This window comes from Erythrolamprus reginae, chromosome 2 (genome assembly GCF_031021105.1).
Source record: "Erythrolamprus reginae isolate rEryReg1 chromosome 2, rEryReg1.hap1, whole genome shotgun sequence".
NCBI lineage: Eukaryota > Metazoa > Chordata > Lepidosauria > Squamata > Dipsadidae > Erythrolamprus > Erythrolamprus reginae.
In genome coordinates this window covers 201833123-201859665 of record NC_091951.1, presented here as the reverse complement: position 1 = coordinate 201859665, position 26543 = coordinate 201833123, and the positions used below count along the sequence as shown (strand labels likewise).

Below are 26543 nucleotides of genomic sequence, written 5' to 3'. Positions count from 1 at the left end.
AGAGTAACAGTGAAAGAGCTTGCAAGCCAGTAAGAGCTGGGAACATCATTTGCACCTGGAAAGATACATTTGGTGCAAGTAGATGAATGGGGGGAAAAGCCCTCAATAAGACTTAGGGCTTGGAAAACATTCTTCGCAGAGAGTAACAATGAAAGAGCTTGCAAGCCAGTAAGAGCTGAGAACATTGTTAACACCTGGATAGGGCTGGAAAGAAACATTTGGAGCAAGTAAAGCAATGAAAAAAAACCCTACAAAGACAGTTTGGAAAAGATTCTTCACAGAGAGTAACAATGAAAGAGCTTGCAAGCCGGTAAGAGCTGGGAACATTTTTAATACCTGGTTAGGACTGGAAAGAAACTTATTCGGAGCAAGTTAGAGCAATGTGAAAAGCCTCTGCAAAGACTGGGGCTTGGAAAACATTCTTTGCAGAGAGAAACAATGAAAGAACTTGCAAGGGAAGAGTTGGGATGATTGTTAGCGGCTAGTTAGAGCTGGGGGGGGGGAAACCCGCTACAGTCAGAGTATAAAATGCACCCCAATTATCAGACTCTGAAAAATACGGTAACTATGCAAAGGTGAACATACTGTATGTCTTGCATTTTTTGCAAGGAGAAAAAAATCAGACGCTGAAATCTTGCAGCAACCAGTGAAACTCACCATCTTTGGGTCTTGAGATGGTCAGCTTTTAATGGTCAGTAGGGTTCCCTGAAAGTAGGAGTCCCCAACCCCTAGTCTGTGTACTGGCATTGGTCCGTGGCATGTCAGCAACTGGGCCATGAAATCAAACGAAGCCCCATTCACAGTATACAGACAGCAGGCAAAACCACGTCCATTCCTTAGAGTATTTATGACGTACTTTCTTTCTGGGCCTTTGCTTTCCCAACTCACCCAGAGTGCCAGATACGATGTCTATTTTGCCCATCACTCCATCGCGTTCTCCAATGCCGGCTCCGCGGGCCCCATAAAGGCCCACAGCATGGACCTCATCCACAAAAGTGATGGCCCCATAGCGGTGGGCCACATCGCACATTTCTTCCAGGGGGCAGATGGCACCTGCGGACAAAGGACTATTTGAAAACACTGGATTGGGTCAATTGCCCAAATGGCAAAATCTTCCGACCCATTTTTGGGTCGGAAGATTAACTCCTGGATCACCCGTTTTGAAGTCCATTTTGCAGTATCAGCCCAGTGGCTGCTTCTGCTCCCAGACTTTTTAGCTCACCTCTTGTCCTGCCAGTCTTTTGCCTGAGTCATTGTTTATTGTTCATCTAGTCCAGTGTTTCTCAACCTTGGCCGTTTGAAGATGTGTGGACTTCAACTCCCAGAATTCCCCAGCCAGCGTTTCTGGCTGGGGACTTCTGGGAATTGAAGTCCACACATCTTCAAACGGCCAAGGTTGAGAAACACTGATCTAGTCCCTTGATGACAAATCTATGGCAAGTGTGCCACAGGTGGCATGCAGAGCCATATCTGAAGGCACATGTACATGCTGGCCAGCTGATTTTCGGCCTTCCGGAGGGTGAGGGGAGGCTCTTTTCACCCTCCCCAGGCTTCAGGAAACCCTCCAGAGCCTGTGGATGGCAAAAAATGACCCAAAGGGCCTACTGGAAGTCTGGACGCTTCAGTGAGGTCTGTGTGTTTGCACAGGAGGGAAGTGGGGGAGGGCATTGCATTATGGGTGTGGCCACATGCACACATGCTATTGCGTGCACACACACCCTTTTGGCCCCCAAGCAAAAAAGATTCACCATCACTGATCTAGTCCTTTCCATAGTGACCTAATAGTGGCCGCCCTGAGTCTTCGGAGAGGGGCGGCATAGAAATCTAATAAATAATAATAATAATAACAACAACAACAATAATAACAATAACAACAACAATATTATTATTATTATTATTATTATTATTATTATTATTATTATTATTATTATGTCAGTACAACACACCAAACGAGATCACTATGCTGGATTTCGTATTTCATCACCAGTCAGGCGCTTCCCAAGCACCTAGGACTGAGTGATGTAGCGGCGAATTATGTTTGCCGATCCCAGTAAAGCAGCCTTTTGCAATTGACAGATGGAGATTTTGTCAATTCCGATGGTTTTCAAATGCCCGCTGAGATCCTTTGGCACTGCGCCCAGCGTGCCAAGTACCACTGGGACCACTTTCACGGGCTTATGCCAGAGTCGTTGCAGCTCGATTTTTAGATCTTCGTATTTCACTAATTTCTCTAGCTGCTTCTCCTCAATTCTGCTGTCTCCTGGGATTATTATTATTGTTGTTGTTGTTGTTGTTGCCACTTTTCCCCTGAACCTGCCTTGGTTATCCCTTCTTCAACTGGCCAAGGAATCTGGGCTGGCCCAGGAAGAAAGAGCCGGGGTGGCACAGTGGTTAGAGTGCAGCACTGCAGGCTACTTCAGCAGTTCAAATCTCACCACCGGCTCAAGGTTGACTCAGCCTTCCGTCCTTCCGAGGTGGGTAAAATGAGGAGCCAGATTGTTGGGGGCAATAGGCTGATTGTGTAAACCGCTTAGAGAGGGCTGTAAAAGCACTATGAAGCGGTATATAAGTCTAAATGCTATTGCTAAAGAAGTGCTTTTGGTCAGCTTTATAACTAGAAGCCCCTTTCTAGGTATAAAGCAGTTTTATGAAGTTGTTATTATTATTATTATTATTATTATTATTATTATTATTATTATTATTATTATTATTTATTAGATTTGTATGCCGCCCCTCTCCGTAGACTCGGGGCGGCTCACAGCAATGATAAAAACAATATACAATGACAAATCTAATAGTTAGAATCTAAAATAACAATAATACATTTTAAAAAGTCTAAAAAACAAGAAACCCCAATATATAAAAAAACATAGTTGTTAGGTCATCACTTAGCGCAACTTAAAGGGAGGCCATTACCATCCATGGAATGCACAGTTTCGAAGGCGACAATCTTTGGGGTGTTGGGTTTGGCCTTGCGAAGGATCTCCTCCAAATGGTCTGGATCATTATGCCGAAACACATACTTCGGAACGCCGCTGTTTCGGATGCCCTGGATCATGGAGGCATGATTCCCGGCATCCGAGTAGATTTCACATCCTGCGGGAGAGAAACCAAGCTGAGAGTAATGCCCCCATCTCTCCTCCTGCCACAAATCAGGGCGAACAGAGGTCTCCACTGCAGGATGATCCTAGGACTCCTGTAACTGCCTGGTTACCTGGCATCATGCGGGCAAGCGTGAAGAGGGTGGAGTCATTGGCCACGAAACAGGAGGTGAAGAGCAGAGCGGCGTCTTTGTTGTGCAAGCTGGCCAGTTCCTCCTCCAGAGCCACATGGAATCGGCTCGTGCCGGAAATGTTCCTGGTACCTCCAGCTCCTGCTCCGTAACGCTGCAGAGTGTCGCTGCGGGGCAGAAGAGGAAAATGGGACTTTGGTCAGAAAATAGCAAAGATCATCTATAACCAGTTCTAATAGCTGCAGTGGCACTGAAGGCTACTTCAGCTTACTTATAGCTGTAGTTCAGCAGTTCAAATCTCACCACCAGCTCAAGATTGACTCAGCCTTCCATCCTTCCGAAGTAGTAATAGTAATAGTAATTTATTTATTATTAATCAAATTTCTATGCCACCCCTCTCCGCAGTAATAAAACAATGTAAAGAAATCTAATATTTAAGTTAATTTTAAAAAGAAACCCCAATTTAAGAGACCAATCATACATACAGACATACCATGCATAAATTTTTTTATAAGCCTAGGGGGAAGGGAATATCTCAATTCCCCCATGCCTGACAACAGAGGTGAGTTTTAAGGAGCTTACGAAAGGCAAGGAGGTTGAGGGCAACTTTGATATCTGGGGGGAGTTGGTTCCAGAGGGCCGGGGCCACCACAGAGAAGGCTCTTCCCCTGGGTCCCGCCAAACAGCATTGTTTAGTCAATGGGACCCGGAGAAGGCCAACTCTGTGGGACCTAACTGGTCGCTGGGATTTGTGTGGCAGAAGGCGGTCCCGGAGGTATTCTAGTCCGATGCCATGAAGGGCTTTATAGGTCATATCCAACACTTTGAATTGTGACCGGAAACCGATCAGCAGCCACTGCAGGCCGCGGAGTGTTGGTGTGACATGGGCATATTTAGGAAAGCCCATGATAGTAATAATAGTAATAGTAATAGTAATAATAATAATAATAATAATAATAATAATAATAATAATAATAATAAAATCATTTATTTATAGTGCCCTTTTAACAAAGGGCATAACGGCATGTTAGCAATAGCACTTTTTAACAGAGCCAGCATATTGCCCGCACAATCTGGGTCCTGGCGCATATGCTTGACGTTGCGCTGGTGGGTAAAATGAGGACCCAGATTGTTGGGGGCAATATGCTGGCTCTGTAAACCGCTTACAGGGGGCTATAAAAGCACTATGAAGCGGTATATAACTGCTATTGCTAAATGCCTGGCTTCCCAGTCTCTGAGAAGAAAGCCTTTGCAAGAGGCAGCCTTGCTGGGTTATGGATATAGGTAGCCCTAACTGCATGAGATCATCCAAGGGCATGGGGTGAGGTATCATCGATATGCTGATGATACCCAGGTTTACATCTCCACCCCATGTCCAGTTAGTGAAGCAGTGGAAGTGATGTGCCGGTGCATGGAAGCTGTTGGGGTCTGGATGGGTGTCAACAGACTCAAACTCAACCCCGAAAAGATAGAGTGGGAGTGGGTTTTGCCTCCCAGGGTCAATTCCATCTGTCGGTCCATTACCCTGGGGGGGTGATTATTGATCTCCTCAGAGAGGGTCCGCAACTTGGGCATCCTCCTCGATCCACAGCTAACATTAGAGCACGATCTTTCAGCTGTGGCGAGGGGGGTGTTTGCCCAGGTTCGCCAGGTGCACCAGTTGCGGCCCTATTTGGACTGGGAGTCACTGCTTACAGTCACTCATGCCCTCATCACGTTGAGTTTTGAGTACTGCAATGCTCTCTACATGGGGCTACCTTTGCAGAGTGTTCAGAAACTTCAGATCGTGCAGAATGCAGCTGCGAGAGCAATCATGGGCTTTCCCGGATATGCCCATGTCTCCTCTAGTCTGTGGCTTGCACTGGCTGCCAATCAGTTTCCGGTCACAATTCAAAGTGTTGGTCAAGACCTATAAAGCCTTACATGGCGTCGGACCAGAATATCTTCGAGACTTTCTTCTGCCACACGAATCCCAGCGACTAGGTCCCAGCAATTAGGTCCCACAGAGTTGGCCTTCTCCGGGTACCGTCGATTAAACAATGCTGTCTGCCGGGACCCAAGAGAAGAGCCTTCTCTGTGGCAGCCCCGGCCCTTTGGAATCAACTCCCCCCGGAGATCAGGACTGCCCCCACCTTCTTTGCCTTTTGAAAACTCCTGAAGACCCACCTTTGTCGCCAGGCATGGGGAAACTGATATACCCCCAGCTATTATGGTTTATGAATGGTCTGTTAGGTTGTGTGATTGTTTTTCTTTTTATAATAAGGGTTTTAAATTGTTTTCTAACATTAGATTTGTACATGGTGTATTGTTGTTGTGAGCCTCAGAGAGGGGCAGTGTACAAATCTAATAAATAATAATAATAATAATAATAATAATTATTATTATTATTATTATTATTATTATTATTATTATTATTATTATTATTAACATTGGGTAAGTCACACCTAGTTTTACAATCTTTGCCAACCGTGTTAAGTGAATCACTGCAGTTATTAAATGAATGGTTAAAATGAATCTGGCTTCCAACCATTGGTTTTCTAGAAATACCTGAACCAGGCATGGTGAACCTTTTTCAGCTCAGGTGCCAAAAGGGTGTGCCCAGGTGAGATAGAGCCCGGGTGTGTGCCCATACCCATAATGCAATGCCCTCCCCCTCCATGCATGCGCACAACCCTCCCGCAACCCAGCGCATGTGTACACACCCCATGTTGCCCCCCCCCATATATGCGCACATGCCTCACTGAAGCGTCCGGACTTCTGGTTGATCCCTTGGGTTGGGTTTTTTCCATCGCAAGGCTTCAGGAGGCTTTCCTGAATCCTGGGGAGAGCAAAAACCTCCCAAAAGGCCGAAAATCTGGTCCGTTCATGCACATTGGAGCTGACATCGGGCAATGCCTCACATGCCCTTAGATATGGCTGCCAGGGCCACCTTTGGCACGTGCACCGTAGGTTCGCCATCATTGACCTGAACCCTCCCGTCAATGTCTTATGACTCTGCTGACCTTGTTTAAGCTAAAGCTCAGGCAAGGTATGGTTCAGGTAGTTTTAGAAAAGCTTCAAGAAATGCCCACATTTTTTTCTCCCTTCAGACCAAGGTGGTCTTTGATAGAATAATGCTAACATGAATTAAGAATTCTACCACCGCATCCCAAATCTTATTCAATTGTCAGTGGCAAATTGAGGATTCCTTCTCTCCACTATAGAGTTTTCTATAGAGTGGCAAAGCGAGGGTCCATCTTCCACTATAGAGTTTCTCTCTATAGAGTGGCAAAGTGAGGACTCCCCCCTCTTCTATAGAGTTTTCTATAGAGTGGCAAAGTGAGGGTCCATCTTCCACTATAGAGTTGCTCTCTATAGAGTGGCAAAGTGAGGACTCCCTCCTCCACTATAGAGTTTTCTATAGAGTGGCAAGGCAAGGGTCCCCCGCCTCCACTATAGAGTTGCTCTCTATAGAGTGACAAAGTGAGGGATCCCCTCTCCTCTGTAGAGTTGCTCAGGAATATCAAGGAAAGCCTCAGGCCCTCCTCAGGTTGGACTCAGTTTCCCCATTATCCACGTTAGCTGGGAATGGTGGGAACTAGAATTTCTCTGGTGGGGAAAATCAGAATTGTTTGGGAAGTGTGGGAAAATGGCAGTGCGGGGAGTGTTGTCTGCCACTCACTCTATGGCTTGCAGCACCCGAGGGTGGCGACTCATTCCGAGGTAGTCATTGCTGCACCAGACGGACACCTCTCGTGCTTCAACCTCAGAGGTAGAGAAGTCCTCAGCGAACGGATAGGCATCTGCCCGGCGATTCACAGTCTTGAAGATGCGATAAGTATGATCTTGTTTCTTCGCTTGGATCTTTTCTTCAAAGAACGCATCGTAGTCAAACACAGGGCTCTCTGTCAGGAAACCACAGGGGTTAATTTCTGCCTGTGCTGACCCTCACTCATTGTCTCTCCATGGTGACTTTACAGTTAAAGAGCAGCATGACGGAAGGGGCCACCAAAGCTTGTTATTTATTTTATATCCTGCCTTAATTACTTTTATAAGTAACTCAAAACGGTGAATATATCTAAGTATTCCTTCCCCCTATTTTACCCACAACAACAACAATAGGAAAGTGAACACAAGAACAAGGGGGCACAATCTGAGGTTAGTTGGGGGAAAGATCAGAAGCAACGTGAGAAAATATTATTTTATTGAAAGAGTAGTAGACACTTGCAACAAACTTCCAGCAGACGTAGTTGGTCAATCCACAGTAACTTAATTTAAACATGCCTGGGATAAACATATATTCATCCTAAGATAAAATACAGGAAATAGTATAAGGGCAGACTAGATGGACCATGAAGTCTTTTCCTGCCGTCAATCTTCTATGTTTCTATTTAATAGAGGAGCTGCAAGCTTTAACAATAATCTATGTGGTGTCGTCCAATTGGCATTCCCAACCAAGCAAATAGAGTAAGACGGGAGGGCGATGCTGTTCCAGCACGAGAGAGGTGAGAAGTGAAGCAGGAGACAAAATTTGGCAGAAACTCTGTTCTTTGCAAACACACATGCCGCCGAGGTCTTCTATGACTTCACGGTGGTCCTTTGTTGGCCAGAATATCAATGGTGCGAACACAGATACTCGCCAGATGGCAGCAAAGAGATACAGAAAATCCTGACAAGAGTTTTGCAGCCCAGATATACAATGTGCATTCATTGTGCATCCAGGAGGTCAAAGACTTAATCCCTACCATTTCAAGCTGAACATAGAACTGGTAATATAAAAACCAACCAACCAGCAAACCGTGCCTGAAACTCTGGAAACCAGCGACAAGGGGGAATAAATAATGCCAAATATTTAGACTTGCTTTATAAAGCCACATAAAGCCTATTCACGCGGGGAATTTGGATAGCTTCCACCGAGCTTTTTGAGGGTAGAACAATCATTGCCAAACATCAAGCTGAGAACAACTGTACAAACATAATGAAAAAGCAATAATTAAAAAACAAAAGCAAAGAAGCAATTATGGGGATGAAGAGGGTGGTTGGAAGTCCCAAATCTAGTTTAAGGAAATATACTGGTAGTTCTTGTTTATTTATTATTTATTATTTATTTATTTTGTCCAATACACAATGAGGGTTTTAGTGGGTGTATATATATATATACATACATACATACATACATACATACATACATACATACATACATACATACACATAGTAAAATACATGATGAAGGTTATAGACGAGATACTCATAGTGAAATATATCTATGAAAGAATAGAATAGAAGATATAGGAATAGAACATATCAGTGAAAGAATAGAAGAGATATAGGAATAGAAGAAAGGAATAGGAGATATAGGAGAGCAATAGGACGGGACGGAAGGCACTCTAGTGCACTTGTACTCGCCCCTTACTGACCTCTTAGGAATCTGGATAGGTCAACCGTGGATAATCTAAAGGTAAAGTGTTGGGGGTTTGGGGATGACACTACGGAGTCCGGTAATGAGTTCCATGCTTCGACAACTCGGTTACTGAAGTCATATTTTTTACAGTCAAGTTTGGAGCGGTTAATATTAAGTTTAAATCTGTTGTGTGCTCTTGTGTTGTTGTGACTGAAGCTGAAGTAGTCGCCGACAGGCAGGACGTTGCAGCATATGATATTGTGGGCAATACTTAGATCTTGTTTAAGGTGTCTTAGTTCTAGGCTTTCTAGGCCCAGTTATTCTTTGTTATTTCTTTATTTCGTATTTCCTATAGCCTGCCCAGCTCAGAGTATGGAGGAAAGAAGGAGTCTGCAGGCTGCTCATTTGTAAAGTTGCAATAGTTTTTGTAAACTTTCAGTAAGCACAATAAAAGCCTTATTTTATTTATATTGGTAGCCCTCATTTATTGACTACCTTATTCAGTAACTGTTCATAGCAGAGGTGGGCTGCTAAGGTGGAACGGTGACGTGTGCTCGCCCCCATGGTTCTGAGTGCTAGCGGAGTCCAGCGTAATTACGCTACTGCACCTGGGCAGGTAGCAAAATCGCGTGTGGACACACAGGGGTGCCATGGGTTCATAGCCCACCTGTGGTTCATAGTTATGACAATTAATGAAAAGGTAATTTTGCCACCAGTCCTGAATTATATCCCTCACAAGTCTGTAAAGCAAAGGAAAACTGAAGGAAGTTCGTAAGTTCAGTTGCAGTTTTATTCAGCGACTGCTTTATTTGACAATGTAGTTGTCGAACCCAGTTGTAATTGCTAAATGAAGACCCTCTGTAATTACTGAATAATGAAGGGTTTTCTATGCACTATGAACAGAGAAGGTGCCTAATATCCCAATGTGTGGTTCAATCCTTGGCTTGCTATCTTCCAATCAGATCTCAGAGAAGGCCAAAGATTTAGTCCAGGGGTGTCACACTCCCAACATGTGGGCTGGATGTGTCATATGCTGGTCACAGCCACACCCAGTTTAGTGAAGGGGGGGAAAGTCACAATACAGTGATCCCTTGTTTTTCACGGGGGATGCGTTCCAAGACCACCCGTGAAAAATGAATTTCTGTGAAGTAGAGGAAAGCATCCTACTTGCTAGGAAAAGCAAGTAGGGTGCTTGGCTGCATAGCTAGAGGTATAACAAGCAGGAAGAGGGAGATTGTGATCCCCTTATATAGAGCGCTGGTGAGACCACATTTGGAATACTGTGTTCAGTTCTGGAGACCTCACCTACAAAAAGATATTGACAAAATTGAACGGGTCCAAAGACGGGCTACAAGAATGGTGGAAGGTCTTAAGCATAAAACGTATCAGGAAAGACTTACTGAACTCAATCTGTATAGTCTGGAGGACAAAAGGAAAAGGGGGGACATGATAGAAACATTTAAATATGTTAAAGGGTTAAATAAGGTTCAGGAGGGAAGTGTTTTTAATAGGAAAGTGAACACAAGAACAAGGGGACACAATCTGAAGTTAGTTGGGGGAAAGATCAAAAGCAACGTGAGAAAATATTATTTCACTGAAAGAGTAGTAGATCCTTGGAACAAACTTCCAGCAGATGTGGTTGGTAAATCCACAGTAACTGAATTGAAACATGCCTGGGATAAACATATATCCATCCTAGGATAAAACACAGGAAATAGTATAAGGGCAGACTAGATGGACCATGAGGTCTTTTTCTGCCGTCAGTCTTCTATGTTTCTAAGATATTTTTTTATGTATTTAATGAGTATTTGGACTTTTAAAACCCACCTTTTGCATTAAACAGTCATTCTATAATGTTTCTCAGCTGGAACTACATGTGATATCCTACCAGTTTCTTTAATAGAGTACAGGAGTACTATAGAAGAATTTTATGAATTTTTAATGGATTTAAAATTGTCAATGGATTTAATAGATTTAAGCCCCATTTAAAAACCCGTGAAATAGCGAATCTGTGAAAGATGAACCGTGAAAGTAGCAAGGGATTACTGTACATCGCATGATGACGCTTTGACAACATGAGTTTGACACCTATGTTCTAGGCAATTATTCTGCACTGTACCTGGATTGTAACTGAAATATAAAATCAACCCCAATATAACATAGACAGTAAACGCCATTTATACCTCCAGTTTACATTTGGGAGAGAAGAGGAAGCAGACCTCAGACAGTTAAGCTTGAAAGAATTAAGTCTTCAGACAGGATCAGTTAATCTGCGCGGCTGACCCCAATACCCCAGGGAAGCCGAAAGACATCACAGACCCTCTGGGCAACTCCCCCACCTCCCCCACCCTCCCCGCGGAAGAAAATATCCAATTCGCAAACCTGGCATGTTGTCCCGGATGAGGTGGGACACTTCGCTGGAGTCCAGCAACTTCTTCCTGAGGCTGCACTGCACCTCCCTGAGCAAGGACGTCAGCACTCCTAGGGGGAGGGGGATGCACACGGGTCAGAGGAAGGTCCAGGGCACGGGGGTGGGGGGTGGGAGGGCATCCCAAGGGGGCCGGCCTCCTTCCTCACCTGATTTGAAAGGCTTGACATCTTCCTGGAGTTCAGGCTTTGCTTCTTGCACGAAGGAGCCCTGGCCACTTTGGCGCTCGGATTCCATGAAAGGGCACTGGGTGGCAGGGAGAGACCCGGGTGTCCAGCGGGGAATCGGAACTAGGTGGGGCACAAAAGAAAACCCGTCGTCGTGATTTCAGCCTCCGGAGACAGGTTGACAGAGATGTTCTTGAATAGGATTCGCAGCAGGCATGGCTTTTAGCGAATCTGGCATAGGGGATGAGAAGGCTGAATTGGAAGGCAGGATTAAGCGTATCATCTGTTTGAAATCATCGCACATCCGCCAGAGACCCATGTCCAGCCCAGAGGTGGGTTCTTCCCAGTTCGGACTGATTCTTCCCAGTTCGGACTGATTCTATGGAACCGGTAGTAGCTTGGTGGCCTGGGTTGCTGGAACCAGCAGCGACCCAGGCCTGCCATGCCCCTGAGCCAGCTGTCTTGGTGGTACCTTAGGCGCCGCCATCTTGTTATTTATTTATTTACTTACTTACTTACTTACTTACTTACTTACTTACTTACTTACTTACTTACTTACTTACTTACTTACTTACTTACCCACCCACCCACCCACCCACCCACCCACCCACCCACTCACTCACTCACTCACTCACTCATTCATTCATTCATTCATGGCACCGGACCAGATTATCTCCGGGACCGCCTTCTGCCGCACGAATCCCAGCGACCGATTAGGTCCCACAGAGTGGGCCTTCTCCAGGTCCCGTCAACTAAACAATGTCGTTTGGCGGGACCCAGGGGAAGAGCCTTCTCTGTGGCGGCCCTGGCCCTCTGGAACCAACTCCCTCCAGAGATCAGAATTGCCCCCACCCTCCTTACCTTTCGTAAGCTCCTTAAAACCCACCTCTGCCATCAGGCATGGGGGAACTGAAATGTTCTTTCCCCCTGGGCCTCTTCAGTTTATGCATGGTATGTCAGTATGTATGTCTGGTTTTTATAATAAGGGTTTTTAGTTGTTTTATTATTGGATTGCTACATATTGTTTTTATCACTGTTGTTAGCCGCCCTGAGTCCGCGGAGAGGGGCGGCATACAAATCCAATAAATAAATAAAATAAATTCAACATGTGAGCAATAGCACTTTTTAACAGAGCCAGCATCTTGCCCCAGCAAAATCCGGGTCCTCATTTTACCCACCTCGGAAGGATGGAAGGCTGAGTCAACCTTGAGCCGGTGATGAGATTTGAACCGCTTCAGTGGCCTGCAGTACAGCACTCTAGCTGCTGCGCCACCCTGGCTCATAGACATCCTTTTTGTTTTTGCACATGTTTTTGCTGGGATATTAGCAGTGTGTGTACATGCGTATCATGTCAGGAAGTGAACCGGCAACAAGGAAAATCAGAACCCACCCCTGGTCCAGTTCCTCCCCCCATGAATTCGGTTGACCCTTTAGTGGCATTCGGTTGACCCTTTAGTTGACCCTTTAGAGGAGCTTTGACCATTAGTTGATGATTATTATTATCATCATCATCATCAATTTGAACTCAACAAATGTTCCTGGTTCTTTGCACCTGATATTTAGTAGCTTCCAGATTCTCCATCACTCCAACTTTTTCCAAGGGCTTTGGACTTAAGTAGATTCTTTGTCCATTCAGACTATCCTCGTGTCTCTAAACCAGAGGTCTTCAAACTTGGCAACTTTAAAACTTGTGGACTTCAACTCCCAGAATTCTCCAGCCAGCTATGCTGGCTGGAGAATTCTGGGAATTGAAGTTCACAAGTCTTAAAGTTGCCAAGTTTGGGGACCCCTGCTCTAAACTGATGAGAATCCAATTCCCAAAAATTCTTGGTATTGGTCGCCTTGTCAGTAAATCTGAGAAGTTCTATCCCAGGATGTCTAGATTCTAGAAGATACCAGGATGCGGAAGGCTGCGGTTCCTGCATTGGGTCTCCAGGGATGCAGTTAGAGAAAAATTTTTCGCATCAACTATTAAGAATTTTTGCAATGAGAGATGAGGAATGTTACATGCGAGGTGTGTTTCATGTGGATATCCTCTAACTGTCATGAAAATTTAACCAGCATGCCTGATTCAGATCCCTAAATTGACTTGGACATTTGAACCAACTTTCAGCATATAATATTTTTAATAATCACAAGCAAAGTTAGGACTAAATCTATGACCTGTCCATCACACAATGAGAGATTATTCCATCCATACAAACCTGGGAAATAATTTTTCCATATGAATATACTGCTCCAAAAGATAAAGGGAACATTCAAATAACACATCCTAGATCTGAATGAATGAAATATTCAAATTGAATAGTTCATTTGCACAACTATTCCATTTGCACAACTATTGACTGTCAATCAGTGTTGCGTTTTATGTGGACAGTTTGATTTCTCAGAAGTTTGATTTACTTGAAGTTATATTCTGTTTTTTAAGTGTTCCCTTTATTTTTTTTTGAGCAGTGTAGAAAACCCAAGCAGCAGGAACAAGCTTCTAGCTTATATTACTGGCAGGTGATGTTCTCATTTTAATATGGTTGCTTTGTCAAGGCAAACCTTTTTTTATGCATAGGGCAGAAAAGGTGCAATTTCCACTTCCTTTTCTACAGACCGAAATACATATTACATTTCTGAATGTGTCCACATAATGTCAGCCAGGAAGTAAAAATTAAAAGAATTACAAGTTGCCTCTGAGCTAATTAGTGACTGTGAAATGATGACACCATGTCTTGAACTACAAAGGAACAATTTCAAAAAGGAGCCGCTCTATAGAAAGAGTTTTAGGTGTTTTCATAGAGAGATTTCAACCCTTCTACATGTAATCAAATAATGCAGGGAGTACAAGCACTCTATACCCACAAAATATAGGTTTGTTACCAAGAGACTGGCTTGATCTAAAGAACCTGGAACACTTTGCAAGAGCCCACTTGTGAGCTCCAAGCAGGGGTGGGCTGCTGGGGGGGGACACGCAGTGGGGTAGCGAAAATGGAGCTCCACCCCAGAGCACCCAATTTGCACTGAAAGATGTTGAAAGAAAATGCATAAGCCACGCCCACGGTGTGGTAGTAAAAAATTTGGTAGTCCTTCACTACGTAAAGTGTGTGGTTTAGTTTGACATCTCCAGGACCGCCTTCTGCCGCACGAATCCCAGCGACCGGTTAGGTCCCACAGAGTTGGCCTTCTCTGGGTCCCGTCGACTAAGCAATGTCGTTTGGTGGGACCCAGGAGAAGAACCTTCTCTGTGGCGGCCCCGACCCTCTGGAACCAGCTCCCCCCAGATATCAGAGTTGCCCCCACCCTCCTTGCCTTTCGCAAGCTCCTTAAAACCCACCTCTGTCGTTAGGCATGGGGGAATTGAAATTTCCCTTCCCCCTAGGCTCATAGAATTTATACATGGTATGTTTGTATGTATGAGTGGTTCTTTAAATTGGGGTTTTTTTAGATTGTTTTAATATTAGATTTGTTTACATTGTCTTTTTATATTGTTGTTAGCCGCCCCGAGTCTTCGGAGAGGGGCGGCATACAAATCTAATAAATACAAATACAAATAATACAAATCTATTGATCTAATACGACATCAGTTTCAGTTTTCCTTCCAGTATTTTTTCTCTGAGCTCCACCCCCATCATCTCACCTGTGTTTCCACTGGTGGCTTTTTCACTCTGCAGGTCAGTGGCAGAACTATAGAAAGTACGTGCCACCATCACAGGGCAGCGTTGAGCACTGTTGACCAGCAGTGGACCAACTTTCCGTAGGAAGAGAGATGGATCTCGGGTCAGGAAAGGGCAGCACTGCAGGATTGAGGCCATGTTGCCAACCAGTTTTGTGCTATTCAAGAGAAATTTTTTTTAAAAAAAGATTAAGATGAAATATACAGTATAAGCACTGGTAATAAGAATGCCACTCTAACTGGGCGTGGTAGAACAATGGCACCTGCTCTCAATCTGTTGCCCACCATTTCCCCCCAATTTGCTAACATAAGAATATATACATTACCGTACAGGAAATGTATACATTCTTATAGAATAGAATAGAATAGAATAGAATTTTATTGGCCAAGTGTGATTGGACACACAAGGAATTTGTCTTGGTGCATATGCTCTCAGCGTACATAAAATGAAATATACATTTGTCATTTGTTAGCAAATTGGGGGGAAATGGATTTAGTATTGTATATAAAGTTTGGATATATTTATACAGAGATAAATAATTGTATTTAGGAGGAGAAATAAGTTGATAGAAATGGTTAAACTGGAATGTTATGTCATGTCCAATGTTTTTTCTTTTGTAACTATTATAAATAAAAAACATTTTAAAGGGAAAAAAGGGTCAAAATTGTTTTGATCTTATGGTCATGGCTGCCACGGTTTTTTGGTTGGGGTTATTTTTTTGAGTAACCCCCACTTCTGTTGCAGGCCTGTTACCAGGTCTTGTACCGGTTCTAAGAAAACCTATTTAAAATTAGGCTGGCAATCTGGAAAATATCCATCAGCATTCAGGGAAGGGAAAAGCATTAGGATCCAAGAAAACAAAAAGTATTCAAGGAAAAGCAATTAAAAATGTTTTACAGGTGGCACCTATCGCCAGAAAGACTATCAAAAATGTTTCCAAAAACCTCTCCAATATGTTGGAAGTGTAAAAAAGAAAGAGGCATGTTCTACCACCAATGGTGGACATGCATACAGGCAAAATAGTTTTGGAATAAAATAACAAATTGGTTAAAGGAAATAGTAAATGAAGAAATTGAAAAAAAAACACAGAATTATATTTATTGGGTATTTTTAATAAAAAATAGAAAAAGAGGTAAGATATCTAGTTATACATATACTAACAGCTGCCAGAATAGTATATGCCCAACAGTGGAAAACAGACAAAATACCGGAAGAAAACATAATAATTAAAAAAATACTACACTGTGCGGAGATGGACAGGCTATCCAAAAGATTAGAGGGAAAAGAAGAATCAGATTACTATAAAACACGGGCAAAATTCTATGATTGGCTAAAGAAAAGAACAATAAAGAAATAAATAAAAATTTATGCAAAGCAACACGTCAAATAAAAGAATTCAAAAATTAATATTATGTAAAAGTGAAATTCTCTGATCAAATATCCAAAAAGTGGGGAAACTTTCATTTCCCAAATGTTGTATGTGTATGTTTTTATGTATGTTTTTTCTTTTGTATGTCATATTTGTAAAAAAAACACAAATAAAATATATATATAAAAAAAAGAAAACAAAAAGTATTTAGAAATTTAAAACATGATGATTCCATCCAGGTTTACTCCGAAATGAATGCCAGGGATAATTACTGTGTCCTACTCAAAAAAATTATTAATAATAATAATAATAATCCTTAAGATATGTAATTCTAGAAAAGGAGAGGTGGTGAGATCAACTGTTACGTTCCAGGACAGGTTTCGTGTCCCTTTGCTAATGGCTTAGCAGGTGCAGTGTATTTTACCCTTTGGACAAATGTATAAAACAAGACATGCTGCTAAGCAGGTATGGAAGAAACTTTCCCTCCTTCAAAGAGAATAATCTTCCAACTTCCCAAGGGGGATGATCAGTTAAAAAAAAGAAAAAGAGGAGAAAATCTTATCAGGAAAGAGAGTCAAGCTGAGCTACATTACACAACAACGTGAGAAATTATGGATTGGACTCCAAAGACAAAAGATTGTTACTCATACAGGTCGTCCTTGACTTACAAAGCTCATTTAGTGACTGTTCAAAGTGACAACAGCACTGAAAAAAGTGACTTTTGACCATTTCCCCACATTTATGACCACATGTGTATCCACATGTGTATCCAAGTATCCATGTGGTCACGTGATCAAAATTCAGACGCTTGGCAACTGGCTCATATTTTCGACGGGTTGCTGTGTCTCTGGAGATCACGTGACCACAAGCGAAGTCAACGGTGACGTCAGATTCAGTTAACAACCGGGTCACTAACTTAACAGCTTCAGTGATTCATTTAACAATGGTGGCAAGAAAGGTCCTAAACTGGGAGCAAGCTCACTTAACAACTGTCTTGCTTGGCAACCGAAATGCTGGGTTCAGTTTTGTCGTAGGTTGAGGACTACCTGTATTTCTAAACAACTAAAGTAAAGGATAGATGATCACAAAAACATGTTTAATGAGATTCTCCAATAGAACTGTCATTTCTTTGTGTGGGCCTGGATAGGTGGCCTACATTTAGTGTCTATGTGTGTGTGTGTTTGAAAACTATGTTACGGTCACGGAATTACAGGTGCCACTTATAGCAGACCATTCAAAACTAGGCAGCCCAGCACACGTGCAGGTTTACAATAAACAATTTGCTAATCAGTTGATTAGCAAATTGATTGCTTAGTTCAACAGAATTGGTCTGGTCCTGATGCTCTGATCAATACTCACACTTATCTTCCTACCAGCAGAGAAAGTCAATTTAATTTGCTGGGGGAGGAGGTCTTCTCAGCTGATGAACATACTCAGTTGATGACATTTACCTGGAAGGATGACTTTTCCCCCATCAAATAATTTATCCTTATGTTTATTGTAATTCAGTATATATTTATATACAGTAGGTTGCTAAATATACTAAAGAAATAGAAAATAGAACGGGGATGGCTTTATTTCAGAGGTGAAGCATTTTTAATTCAAAGTTAACTTCCTTTGGAGTATTGAACTACAGTGGTACCTCTACCTAAGAACGCCAATACTTAAAAACTTTCCTAGATAAGAACCGGGTGTTCAAGATTTTTTTGCCTCTTCTTAAGAACCATTTTCTCCTTAAGAACCTGAGCCCGGAAAACTTTCCCAGGAAATTTGAGAGCGTCCCGAAGGCCTGGCCAGTTTTCTGCTATTCCCCCTGGTTTCTCTCTCTGGCGCAGTGTGTGGGAGGCAGCCTTGCGCCGGGTGTATGGGAGGCACATGCTCCTCCCGGGGACCTCAGAGTCCCTCTTTAAAAAAAAAACCCTTAAAGTTTTGGCTTTTTTTAAATTCTCCTTCGGCAGTGACTGTCCTCCTCCTCCTCTTCCTCCTCCTCCTTCCACCCAAATTCAGAGCTTTTATTTCTTTCCTAATGGTTTTGCACGCATTATATGCTTTTACATTGATTCCTATGGGAAAAATTGCTTCTACTTACAAACTTTTCTACTTAAAAACCTGGTCATAGAACGAATTAAGTTCTTAAGTAGAGGTACCACTGTACACTGTGTCCCAGCACATTTCACTTTATTATACACTGCAAAGTCATGGACGATCATTAGGTGGTAGCAAAGAGAGACAGAGTCTTCCAACTCTTTGCTGTCATCTACTGACCCAGTACTGTACAGTGCAGTTATAGTAGCCTAATTGTACTTTGGAGTAAGTAAGTTCTTAAAAAGAAAAATATTCTCTTAAAGTCACATCCTTCGATAGTCCTCTGATCAGCTACACAACCGACTGGAAGCCAGTTTAGAGTTAGGAAGAGAAACAATGGTTGTTTCCATATTTTGCCATGCAGAACAACCAAACCCTCTCTTTAATCTTCCTGGAAACACACCTAAATGGCAGGGATCACTGTAGAACTGAAAATCTGCTTAGCCCCCAGGACAAAGAGAAGCACATCAAGGTAAGAGGGCGTGGAGGAACCAATTTTCCAGCGGAAGGCTTTGATCTGTTCTGCAACAGTCTGATATGCCTGTGTATCTTACAGAATTTCTGACTTATTTTTTTTAAGTAGCAAAAACCTAGCAAGCAACCCCATTGCGAATTGTGAGTTTTCATATAAACAAACATGGACCTCGAGGACGGACAACAGCATGAGATAGAGCAGACATTTGTATTTTTATATGAAAAATGTTTTTGATCCCAGTGGAAATTAGGCTAAGAATATATTTTTTTTAAGACAGAGAACAAACGTGCATAAAATTATCCTGAAAAGCAATATATGTGGAACCACTGATCACGAACTATTTGTTTGACTCACATGCCTTTTGTAATCTATTTGTCCTTTTGTTAGGTAAAATTTTTTGGTTAGTCTATCTGATCTTGGCATTGGAGATCTTTTGAGAAGGGAAGATCATACAGTGGACTGCACTTCTAGTATTTCAGCTTTTTTTCTGGATACGAATCAGGGACTTCACAGAATGTTCTTAAGAGTTCTAGCATTTCTAAGAAAAATATAGGGGAGGGCGAAGAGATAAAATTTGCATGAGTTTTTCACCTATTCTCTGAATATTCAAGGGTTCTTCCTTTTTAACTCCATGACAATTGGTGGATGTTGGACCAAGAGAAAAATTGGCATAAAGCTCCAAAATTGAAATTTGAGTCCCCAACATCTCCTCACTAGTGACTTACAGGGTCTTCATTGCATCATCCAACCATTGTAGAAGTGATATAAAGCCTTCTCAATACTATTATTTTAGTACAATGGTGGTTGAATCATTTGAGAAGGCACTGTAAGTTACTAGTTGAGTAATTACCACTGAACTCAACACATTTGTTCTTTGTGAAGGGGGGGGAGAGGAGTTGGAATGGGGAGTTTCTAAAATAAATTAAAATATAGGCTTCTTAGGGGAGTAAATAAATAAATGCAAACATAATATGAATTCATAGTACATTTCCATCCACCAAATACTGGGATTTCTTACTTAATTTTTATAAATAATAATAATTTTCATATTTAATAATAGATAGGCTGTAAGGAACAAGGACCAGCAGGATAGCTGGCATTTATGTTAATAGTTAGATGCTTAAGTTCTGAATCCAAAGTAACCTATACACTATAAATCTGTATGTTTCTGTATGTTATTTTTTGTTTGTATGTTCTTTCTGTCTTTGTTTCTGTTTTTAAATGTAAATATTCAATAAAGATATTTTCTAAATAAATTCTCTTATTATTCAATGCAATTTGTAGATTTCAAATAATTCCCCGCAGTTATTAACCCAATTGAAACATGCATGTGATTACACTATCTCTATATTTTTAAAACAGTCTCGAACTCTGACACCTAACCAAATTTAAACCAACAATTACATTGAATAAATTAATACTCATTTTAATTTTAATCACCTAGTTTGCCACAGTGATAGGCCACCTCTGCTTTTACATGTTCTTTCGCAAGAAGGGCACATGAATATGTTGGGCAGTGATAAGCTCCTTTCATTTTATCTGGTTTAAAGAAGACACGCCCCAGCCCAGTTGCGTTGATTAGAAATAAAGGACGCAACAAGAAGGGTTGGATGCTGGGCTTTTAAGACAGCACCCGTCATCTCATGCTTCCCTCCTTGATCGGGAGCCAGATCAGAAATTGCATCCCTCAAAGGAACCCCAAGATCTGGTGCCGCTTCAGATTAAAGAAACCTGTAATACTTGGTGGGAGCAGAGGGGGAAAAAATAAAACCAAAGCAAATTATTGAAATGCTTTTTTCCTTTTAATACAGAACATCTGTTTGAGTTAAACAACGTCACAAAAAAAGCTCAGATTTCTACATTTTCAGCAAAATACCACCTGCATGAAGGGGAAAAGGAGTAAACGTTTCTTTTTCAAACATTTCCCTCTTCAGTTTGAAACATCACTTTGCATGTCTTAATTTTTATTGACGTATAAGATGTGCCTTTCTCTCAACTGCCCATGGTAGCGATGCCTTTCGCAGCCATTGAGAGGGCAGATGTCAATAGTTTAGCTTCACATTCAGAAAAATCTTTACATGCATTTAATTTTTGCCTACTGAAGAGCACATCAAGATAATCTCCTTGTCTCTGTCTCGCAATCTCTTACACATTGGGCAACTCAATGCAAATGTGATCCTTTAACTTGCATTCTGAATTGATAAAACGCAACTGATACAGTGCACTGCTGGTAAGACACCCAGCAAAGTGAACTGTGCCAACTAAAAATAAACTCATAATGAAATGTATTATTCCGGACTCAGATTAGAAATGGAATGTGACTGATCCAAACCATATTTTAATAATGACATCAATATTTTTTAAAAACCCTCCCTTCTGTATATCTCCCAAATGATAGTGTACAGGGGAGACCTTATAAATATCTTTAAAAATCCAAACTGACGTATGTTAATCAGCAATTTGCTTAATGTTTTTCCTTATTGAATGAAGTAGAGTTGGGTTAGCTATGAATGAGGGTTTATAAATCACACTAGCTGAATTCATTAATTAAATTAAAGCATGAAGAAGCGGATCATACTTTTTGCATAAAGTAACGTGCGAATTTACAGAGAGGAATTATGTTTAAAAAATTGTGTTAGCATCAGATAATAGTTGGGCAGAAGAAGAAAGGGTAGAAGAAGAAAGTTCCTTGAATTCTAATCCCAAACATCAAGCAATTACACCAAAGACATACATAACCCTTTCCTGAGATCCCAACTGACAAGGAGACTGCAGTCCAAAGGAATTGTGTAACTGTTCCCCATTCTCATAATTTTCCTTACTCTCTCTCCCCCCTCTTTTCTGTTTACATATGGTAGGTGGATATGCCCCTGTTTTCTTATGTCATGGAAAAAGGAAACGAAAGCAGGCACGAAAATGGCTGGAAAAGGGATGCTGATGCCTATCGCTATTTTTCTGAATGGCTCCTTGGTTTGTTTTTCATTAGCAAAGACGAGAAGACGTTGATTTATTATAACCTGCTCCTGTTTCATAATACTCAACCCGTTGATAAAGAGAGAAGATGCTGCGTAACTTCTTTGGTAGTAAAAATTGAATTAACAGAGGTCGGTCAATTATGTCTCTGCAATTAGTATTTTCGAGACAAGGTGTTTTGTTTTGGGGGGGCGGTTTGCCTGAAAAAGTTCAAGACCTGTGAAAACAACACTGAATTCAACCTACTAGTCGATATCTATCCCACAACAGCATTTAACGCCAAGCTTTACCAAGTTTCTTCTATTCATTTCTGGAAATCAAATCTTTGAAACAGATCAGCTGCTTGTATTTAAGCTAGTTGCCCAGCCTGAAGATCAATCCCACATACCCCAGCCAAGCTACTGGCATGTTCCTTCAGCCACGGACTAGGAATTAGAGGAAGAGAACAGAGAGTAATTCCCCGGAATGATCTTTCCATGATGTTGCAATGAAGAAGAGGAAAGGAGGGGAAAAGAGAAGATGGGTTTCACTTAGAAAAAGAGGACAGATGAGTGAAGGCAGAATGAGTGAGTGAAGAATTTAATAGCATTCATCCCTCCCATTTTTTTCTGCCCAGGCTTTTCAGGAATCCATAGAAAGTAACCCCAATCTCCCCAGACACAAACAATTAACATTTTTTTCCTACCTGTTGACCTGCACTGAAGTCCGAACAACTTCTGAATGTTACTTTGTGCTCCAAGCCCACTTGGACTGGGAGCTGCCTTTCCCCACCCAGCAGCTGAAGGCAGAGATAAGCAAAGGGGACCATGAGTGCAGTAGTTCCCTCCTGCTCATATTCAGCTCTCTTGGGGGATTCTATAGTCTAGTAGTCTTTGAAAAGAGATGGAAAATCCCTCTGCATTCTTTGCAGTGTGGATAATTTTAGATAATGCCAGTGTATCCCTCTTTCTAGTCATTCTTCTAAGCCAGCTTTCTTCAAACTTCCCAATGGGGTGAAATTCAGCTTCCATAAGCCCCGGCCAACATCTGGGGCAGTGGTTCTCAACCTGGGGGTCGGGGCCCCTTTGGGGGATTGAACGGCCACTTCACAGGGGTTGCCTAAGAAAAAGGGGAAAAAGACAAATTTCCCATGGTGTTAGGTACTAAAGCTTCTATTCTGCCGCCTTGGAACATACTTTTACAATCTGACCAATCAGGTGTTTAGAGTTGGGGTGTCCCTCTGACCTTCCTGCCAATCAACTTAAAGCTCTGTTGGGGTGAATTGGCACTAGACTTATGGTTGGGGGTCACCCCAACACGAGGAACCTGTATTAAGGGGTCGCGGCATTAGAAATGTTGAGAACCACTGATCTGGGGTAAAGTGTGTATGTTTGTATCAGGTAAAAGGAAACTAGATGAAGCCAAATAACTGGGTGTAAGTATTTCTTGTGGTTGGCCTTGCCTGCCTGCCTATTCTCCAGCTTCACAATAACTCTTATTGAGGGAGATAGCCAACTCTTCCTGTCCGTGTCTGCTCTTCTGCCTGAGGTCTGATATGGCCTGTGAGTAAAACTTGTGGAAAGAAGGAGCAAACCTTAGGGGCCTTTCCTTACTAGGAATCTTTCCTAGATCCAATAACCTGCAGATTGGCAATGTGTTGAATTCACTCTTGATGCCATGACATGCTCTGTGGTGATTCACAGATGATGAAGTCTACCTTAATTATACATGTCAATCCTGGATTGCTATCATCAACAAGTGATGACTGCTAAGGTGAATCAGACTCTTGGTGGGGACTCTGTAATATGTGCCTGTAGTTTTCCTTTTTTAATATCAAAGAATTAGTGCCTGCATTGCCTCTTAACTACTTTTCTTCTTCCCTTCCCAACTTCATCAAATGACATCCTTAGGATCTCCTTAGGCTTATATACTGGGCTGATCCTAATTAGTGCCCCAAATAGTCTGTCTAACTAAAGTTGATGCTTCTACAAGCTCTTTGTAAACTAACCCAGTGTTTCTCAATCATGGCAACCAGTTGTTGAAGTCCACACACATCTTCAAGTTGCCAAGTTTGGGAAATACTATTATAACTGATATGGTAGTATCTGCAGTATACGTTGAAGGGCTGAATGCAGGCACTCTAGTAGTTATGTCTACTCACATCTTTCCCCACCCGTGTCTCTAAGCAGACCAGCAGTGTTGCATCGAAGAGTGGATAATAAAAAAGTAAACTATATTAATAAAAGGCCTTTAAAACTGTAGCAACAGAATGGCCAACATGTTCCTGATTTCCAGGACCATCTGTTTTTTTAAAGTTCCTTTATTATTTTTAGAAATTAACATCTCCTGCAGGAGAACACAAATCTCTAAGCAAAATTATTGCAAGAATCCCACAGGTATTCCTAGAAAGTAAAGGTGGATGTCTACAGGCCCAACGCGTTTTGATAAAAAAAAGAAGAAGAAAGGGAGGAGTGGTAGAATACAGTCTAGAGCTGGTCTGTCAATTTCGAGGCCTGGATGCGTCATGCTCTAGCCACACCCATGCCCAGTTTAACAAAGCGGGGGGGAAGTTGTGATACATCATGTGATGCAGCAGTGACGTGAATTTGACACCCCTGTTCTAGAGGGGTTAGAGCAGTGTTTTTTCAACCAGTGTGCCGTGGCACACTAGTGTGCCGCGAGACATGGTCAGGTGTGCCGCGAAGCTCAGAGAGAAAGAAAGAGAGAGAAAGAAAGAAAGAGAGAAAGAAAGAATGAGAAAGAAAGAGAGAGAGAGAGAGAGAAAGAGAACAAGAACAAGAGAGAGATAAAGAAAGCAAGAGAAAGAAAACAAGAGAAAGAAAGCAAGAGAGAGAGAGAAAGAGGGAGGGTAGGAGAGAAAGAGAAAGACAGGGAGGTAGGGAGGGAGAGAGAAAAAGAGCAAAAATGAGAGGAAGGAAGGAAGAGAAGGAAAGAGGGATGGAGAGAGAGAGAAAGGAAGGAAGGGAGAGAAAGAGGGAGGGGAGAAAGAAATAGAGTGAAGGGGAGGAAGCAGAGAAAAAATGTGCCGCGGCTCAAAAAAGGTTGAAAATCACTGGGTTTAGAGTGAATGGCACAAGGATATCTGGCAAATGGTAAACATGAGGTACCTCTACTTACGAACCTAATTCATTCCGTGACCAGGTTCTTCTTGTAAGAAGAAGCAATTTTTCCCATAGGAATCAATGTAAAAGCAAATAATGCGTGCAATTGGGGAAAACACAGGGAGGGTAGAGGCCCTCTTTCCTCCCAGGAGATTCCTAGAGAGGCCCCCATGGAGGCTTCTCCCCACCTTTTCCAGCCCTGTTTTCCTCCCAGGAGATTCCTAGAGAGGCCCCACGGAGGCTTCTCCCTGCCTTTTCCAGCCCTGTTTCCTTCCAGGAGATTCCCTGCCTTTTCCGGTTACAGTTTCGGAGGCTTGGGTTTGTAAGTGGAAAATGGTTCTTGAGAAGAGGCAAAAAGATATTGAACACCCGGTTCTCATCTAGAAAGGTCCATAAGTAGAGGCGCCCTTAGGTAGAGGTACCACTGTATTGGGATTGAAAATTTTGTCGATAGCAAGTCCTTTGCATGACAGCTGTTTTATGAAAGCTACCATCATTTTTCAAAATATGTTCAGTATCTTTTTCCAGTTCTGCTTTCACGAAATGAATATGGATTCTGGACTCAACAACTTAAATTCCATTCAGTAGCAGTTTTGTTTGGTACAAAGGATAGGTATAAACTGAATATTTTCCCCTTTGAATACCCGGTCTAATTATCTCTTATGTCCTTATGCTCATAGAACCAATCAGAAGGTTTATCCCATGACTCCAAATGCTATTCCCCAACCTTACCTTAAGCCCTTAAGCATGCATCTGAATAGGATATGTACTAGTTTTTGTATATGAAATATGGGCAAGAATTCCCAGGCGATTTTGAAATCAGGGAAACATATTCTCCCAGTAGTTGGTTGTTTGACCTTTTTCTAACTCAGTGTTTCCCAACCTTAGCAACTTGAAGATATCTGGACTTCAACTCCCAGAATTCCCCAGCCAGTGTTTGCTGGCTGGGGAATTCTGGGAGTTGAAGTCCAAATATCTTCAAGTTGCCAAGGTTGGGAAACACTGTTCTAACTCACCAAATTTTCTTCTGTGAATGCCATTTGTAATAATTGATTTGGAATAGATCTAAAGCTGGTGTGAACCTGGTTGGTACTTGAATGACAGATGACCAGGGCATTTTTAGACCCATTGAATAAACTGAAATAATAAAATAACATTTTAGAAGAAGGCTGGGACAAACTTCTTCCCATACTGTTGCCAAGAGAATTAGATAGAAGAATGTGTGCATTCAGCAGAAACTGTGCTGGTTTAGAGGGTGCCTTTATTTTCACCTTACTCATTCCATAGCTAAAAGAAAGTAGTTGGAGGACAGGGGTGGGGCAGGGACAGAGGAATATTGAAGAAAAGAGTTTGTGATGAAGAATTAGCAGGCCAGATAATTTTGGTCATTTTTTCTCTAGTCCTCCAGTTTGCTTCTAAAGATTTCCCTAGCTTTCTCCATAGCCTGTTAGAAGTTGTTTCAAACCTTTCCTTATATGCCTTATGACCTTTTTAAAGACAGTCTTATAAAACATTCAGGTTTCTTCTAACAGAATAGAATAGAATTTTATTGGCCAAGTGTGATTGGACACACAAGGAATTTGTCTTGGTGCATATTGCATAATTTAGCTGGGAAGAAACTCAAGTCAACTCAAAACCTATATTCATCTATCATCCGGTGTTCAACTATCA

The 26543-nt window shown here is 42.0% G+C and overlaps 1 protein-coding gene across 5 annotated transcripts in view; it reads right to left on the bottom strand.

Annotated features, from left to right (window-relative positions):
* Positions 1–26543, bottom strand: part of ALAS2 (5'-aminolevulinate synthase 2) — a 35287-nt gene that overhangs the window by 5981 nt on the left and 2763 nt on the right. Inside the window, exons 1-8 of one of the 5 annotated variants that reach the window (XM_070741249.1) lie at positions 22457–22605; positions 14833–15026; positions 11190–11330; positions 10995–11093; positions 6894–7116; positions 3215–3399; positions 2917–3096; positions 889–1053 (exon numbers count right to left, since the gene is read on the bottom strand). In XM_070741249.1, the coding sequence (XP_070597350.1) occupies positions 889–1053; positions 2917–3096; positions 3215–3399; positions 6894–7116; positions 10995–11093; positions 11190–11330; positions 14833–15007 (1168 nt within the window). In that variant the 5' untranslated portion in view covers positions 15008–15026; positions 22457–22605. Of the gene's footprint in view, positions 1–888; positions 1054–2916; positions 3097–3214; positions 3400–6893; positions 7117–10994; positions 11094–11189; positions 11331–14832; positions 15027–19152; positions 19339–20238; positions 20283–22456; positions 22606–26543 lie in introns of those variants that run through there. The other 4 variants (XM_070741248.1, XM_070741251.1, XM_070741250.1 and 1 more) reach the window with 4 other exon arrangements.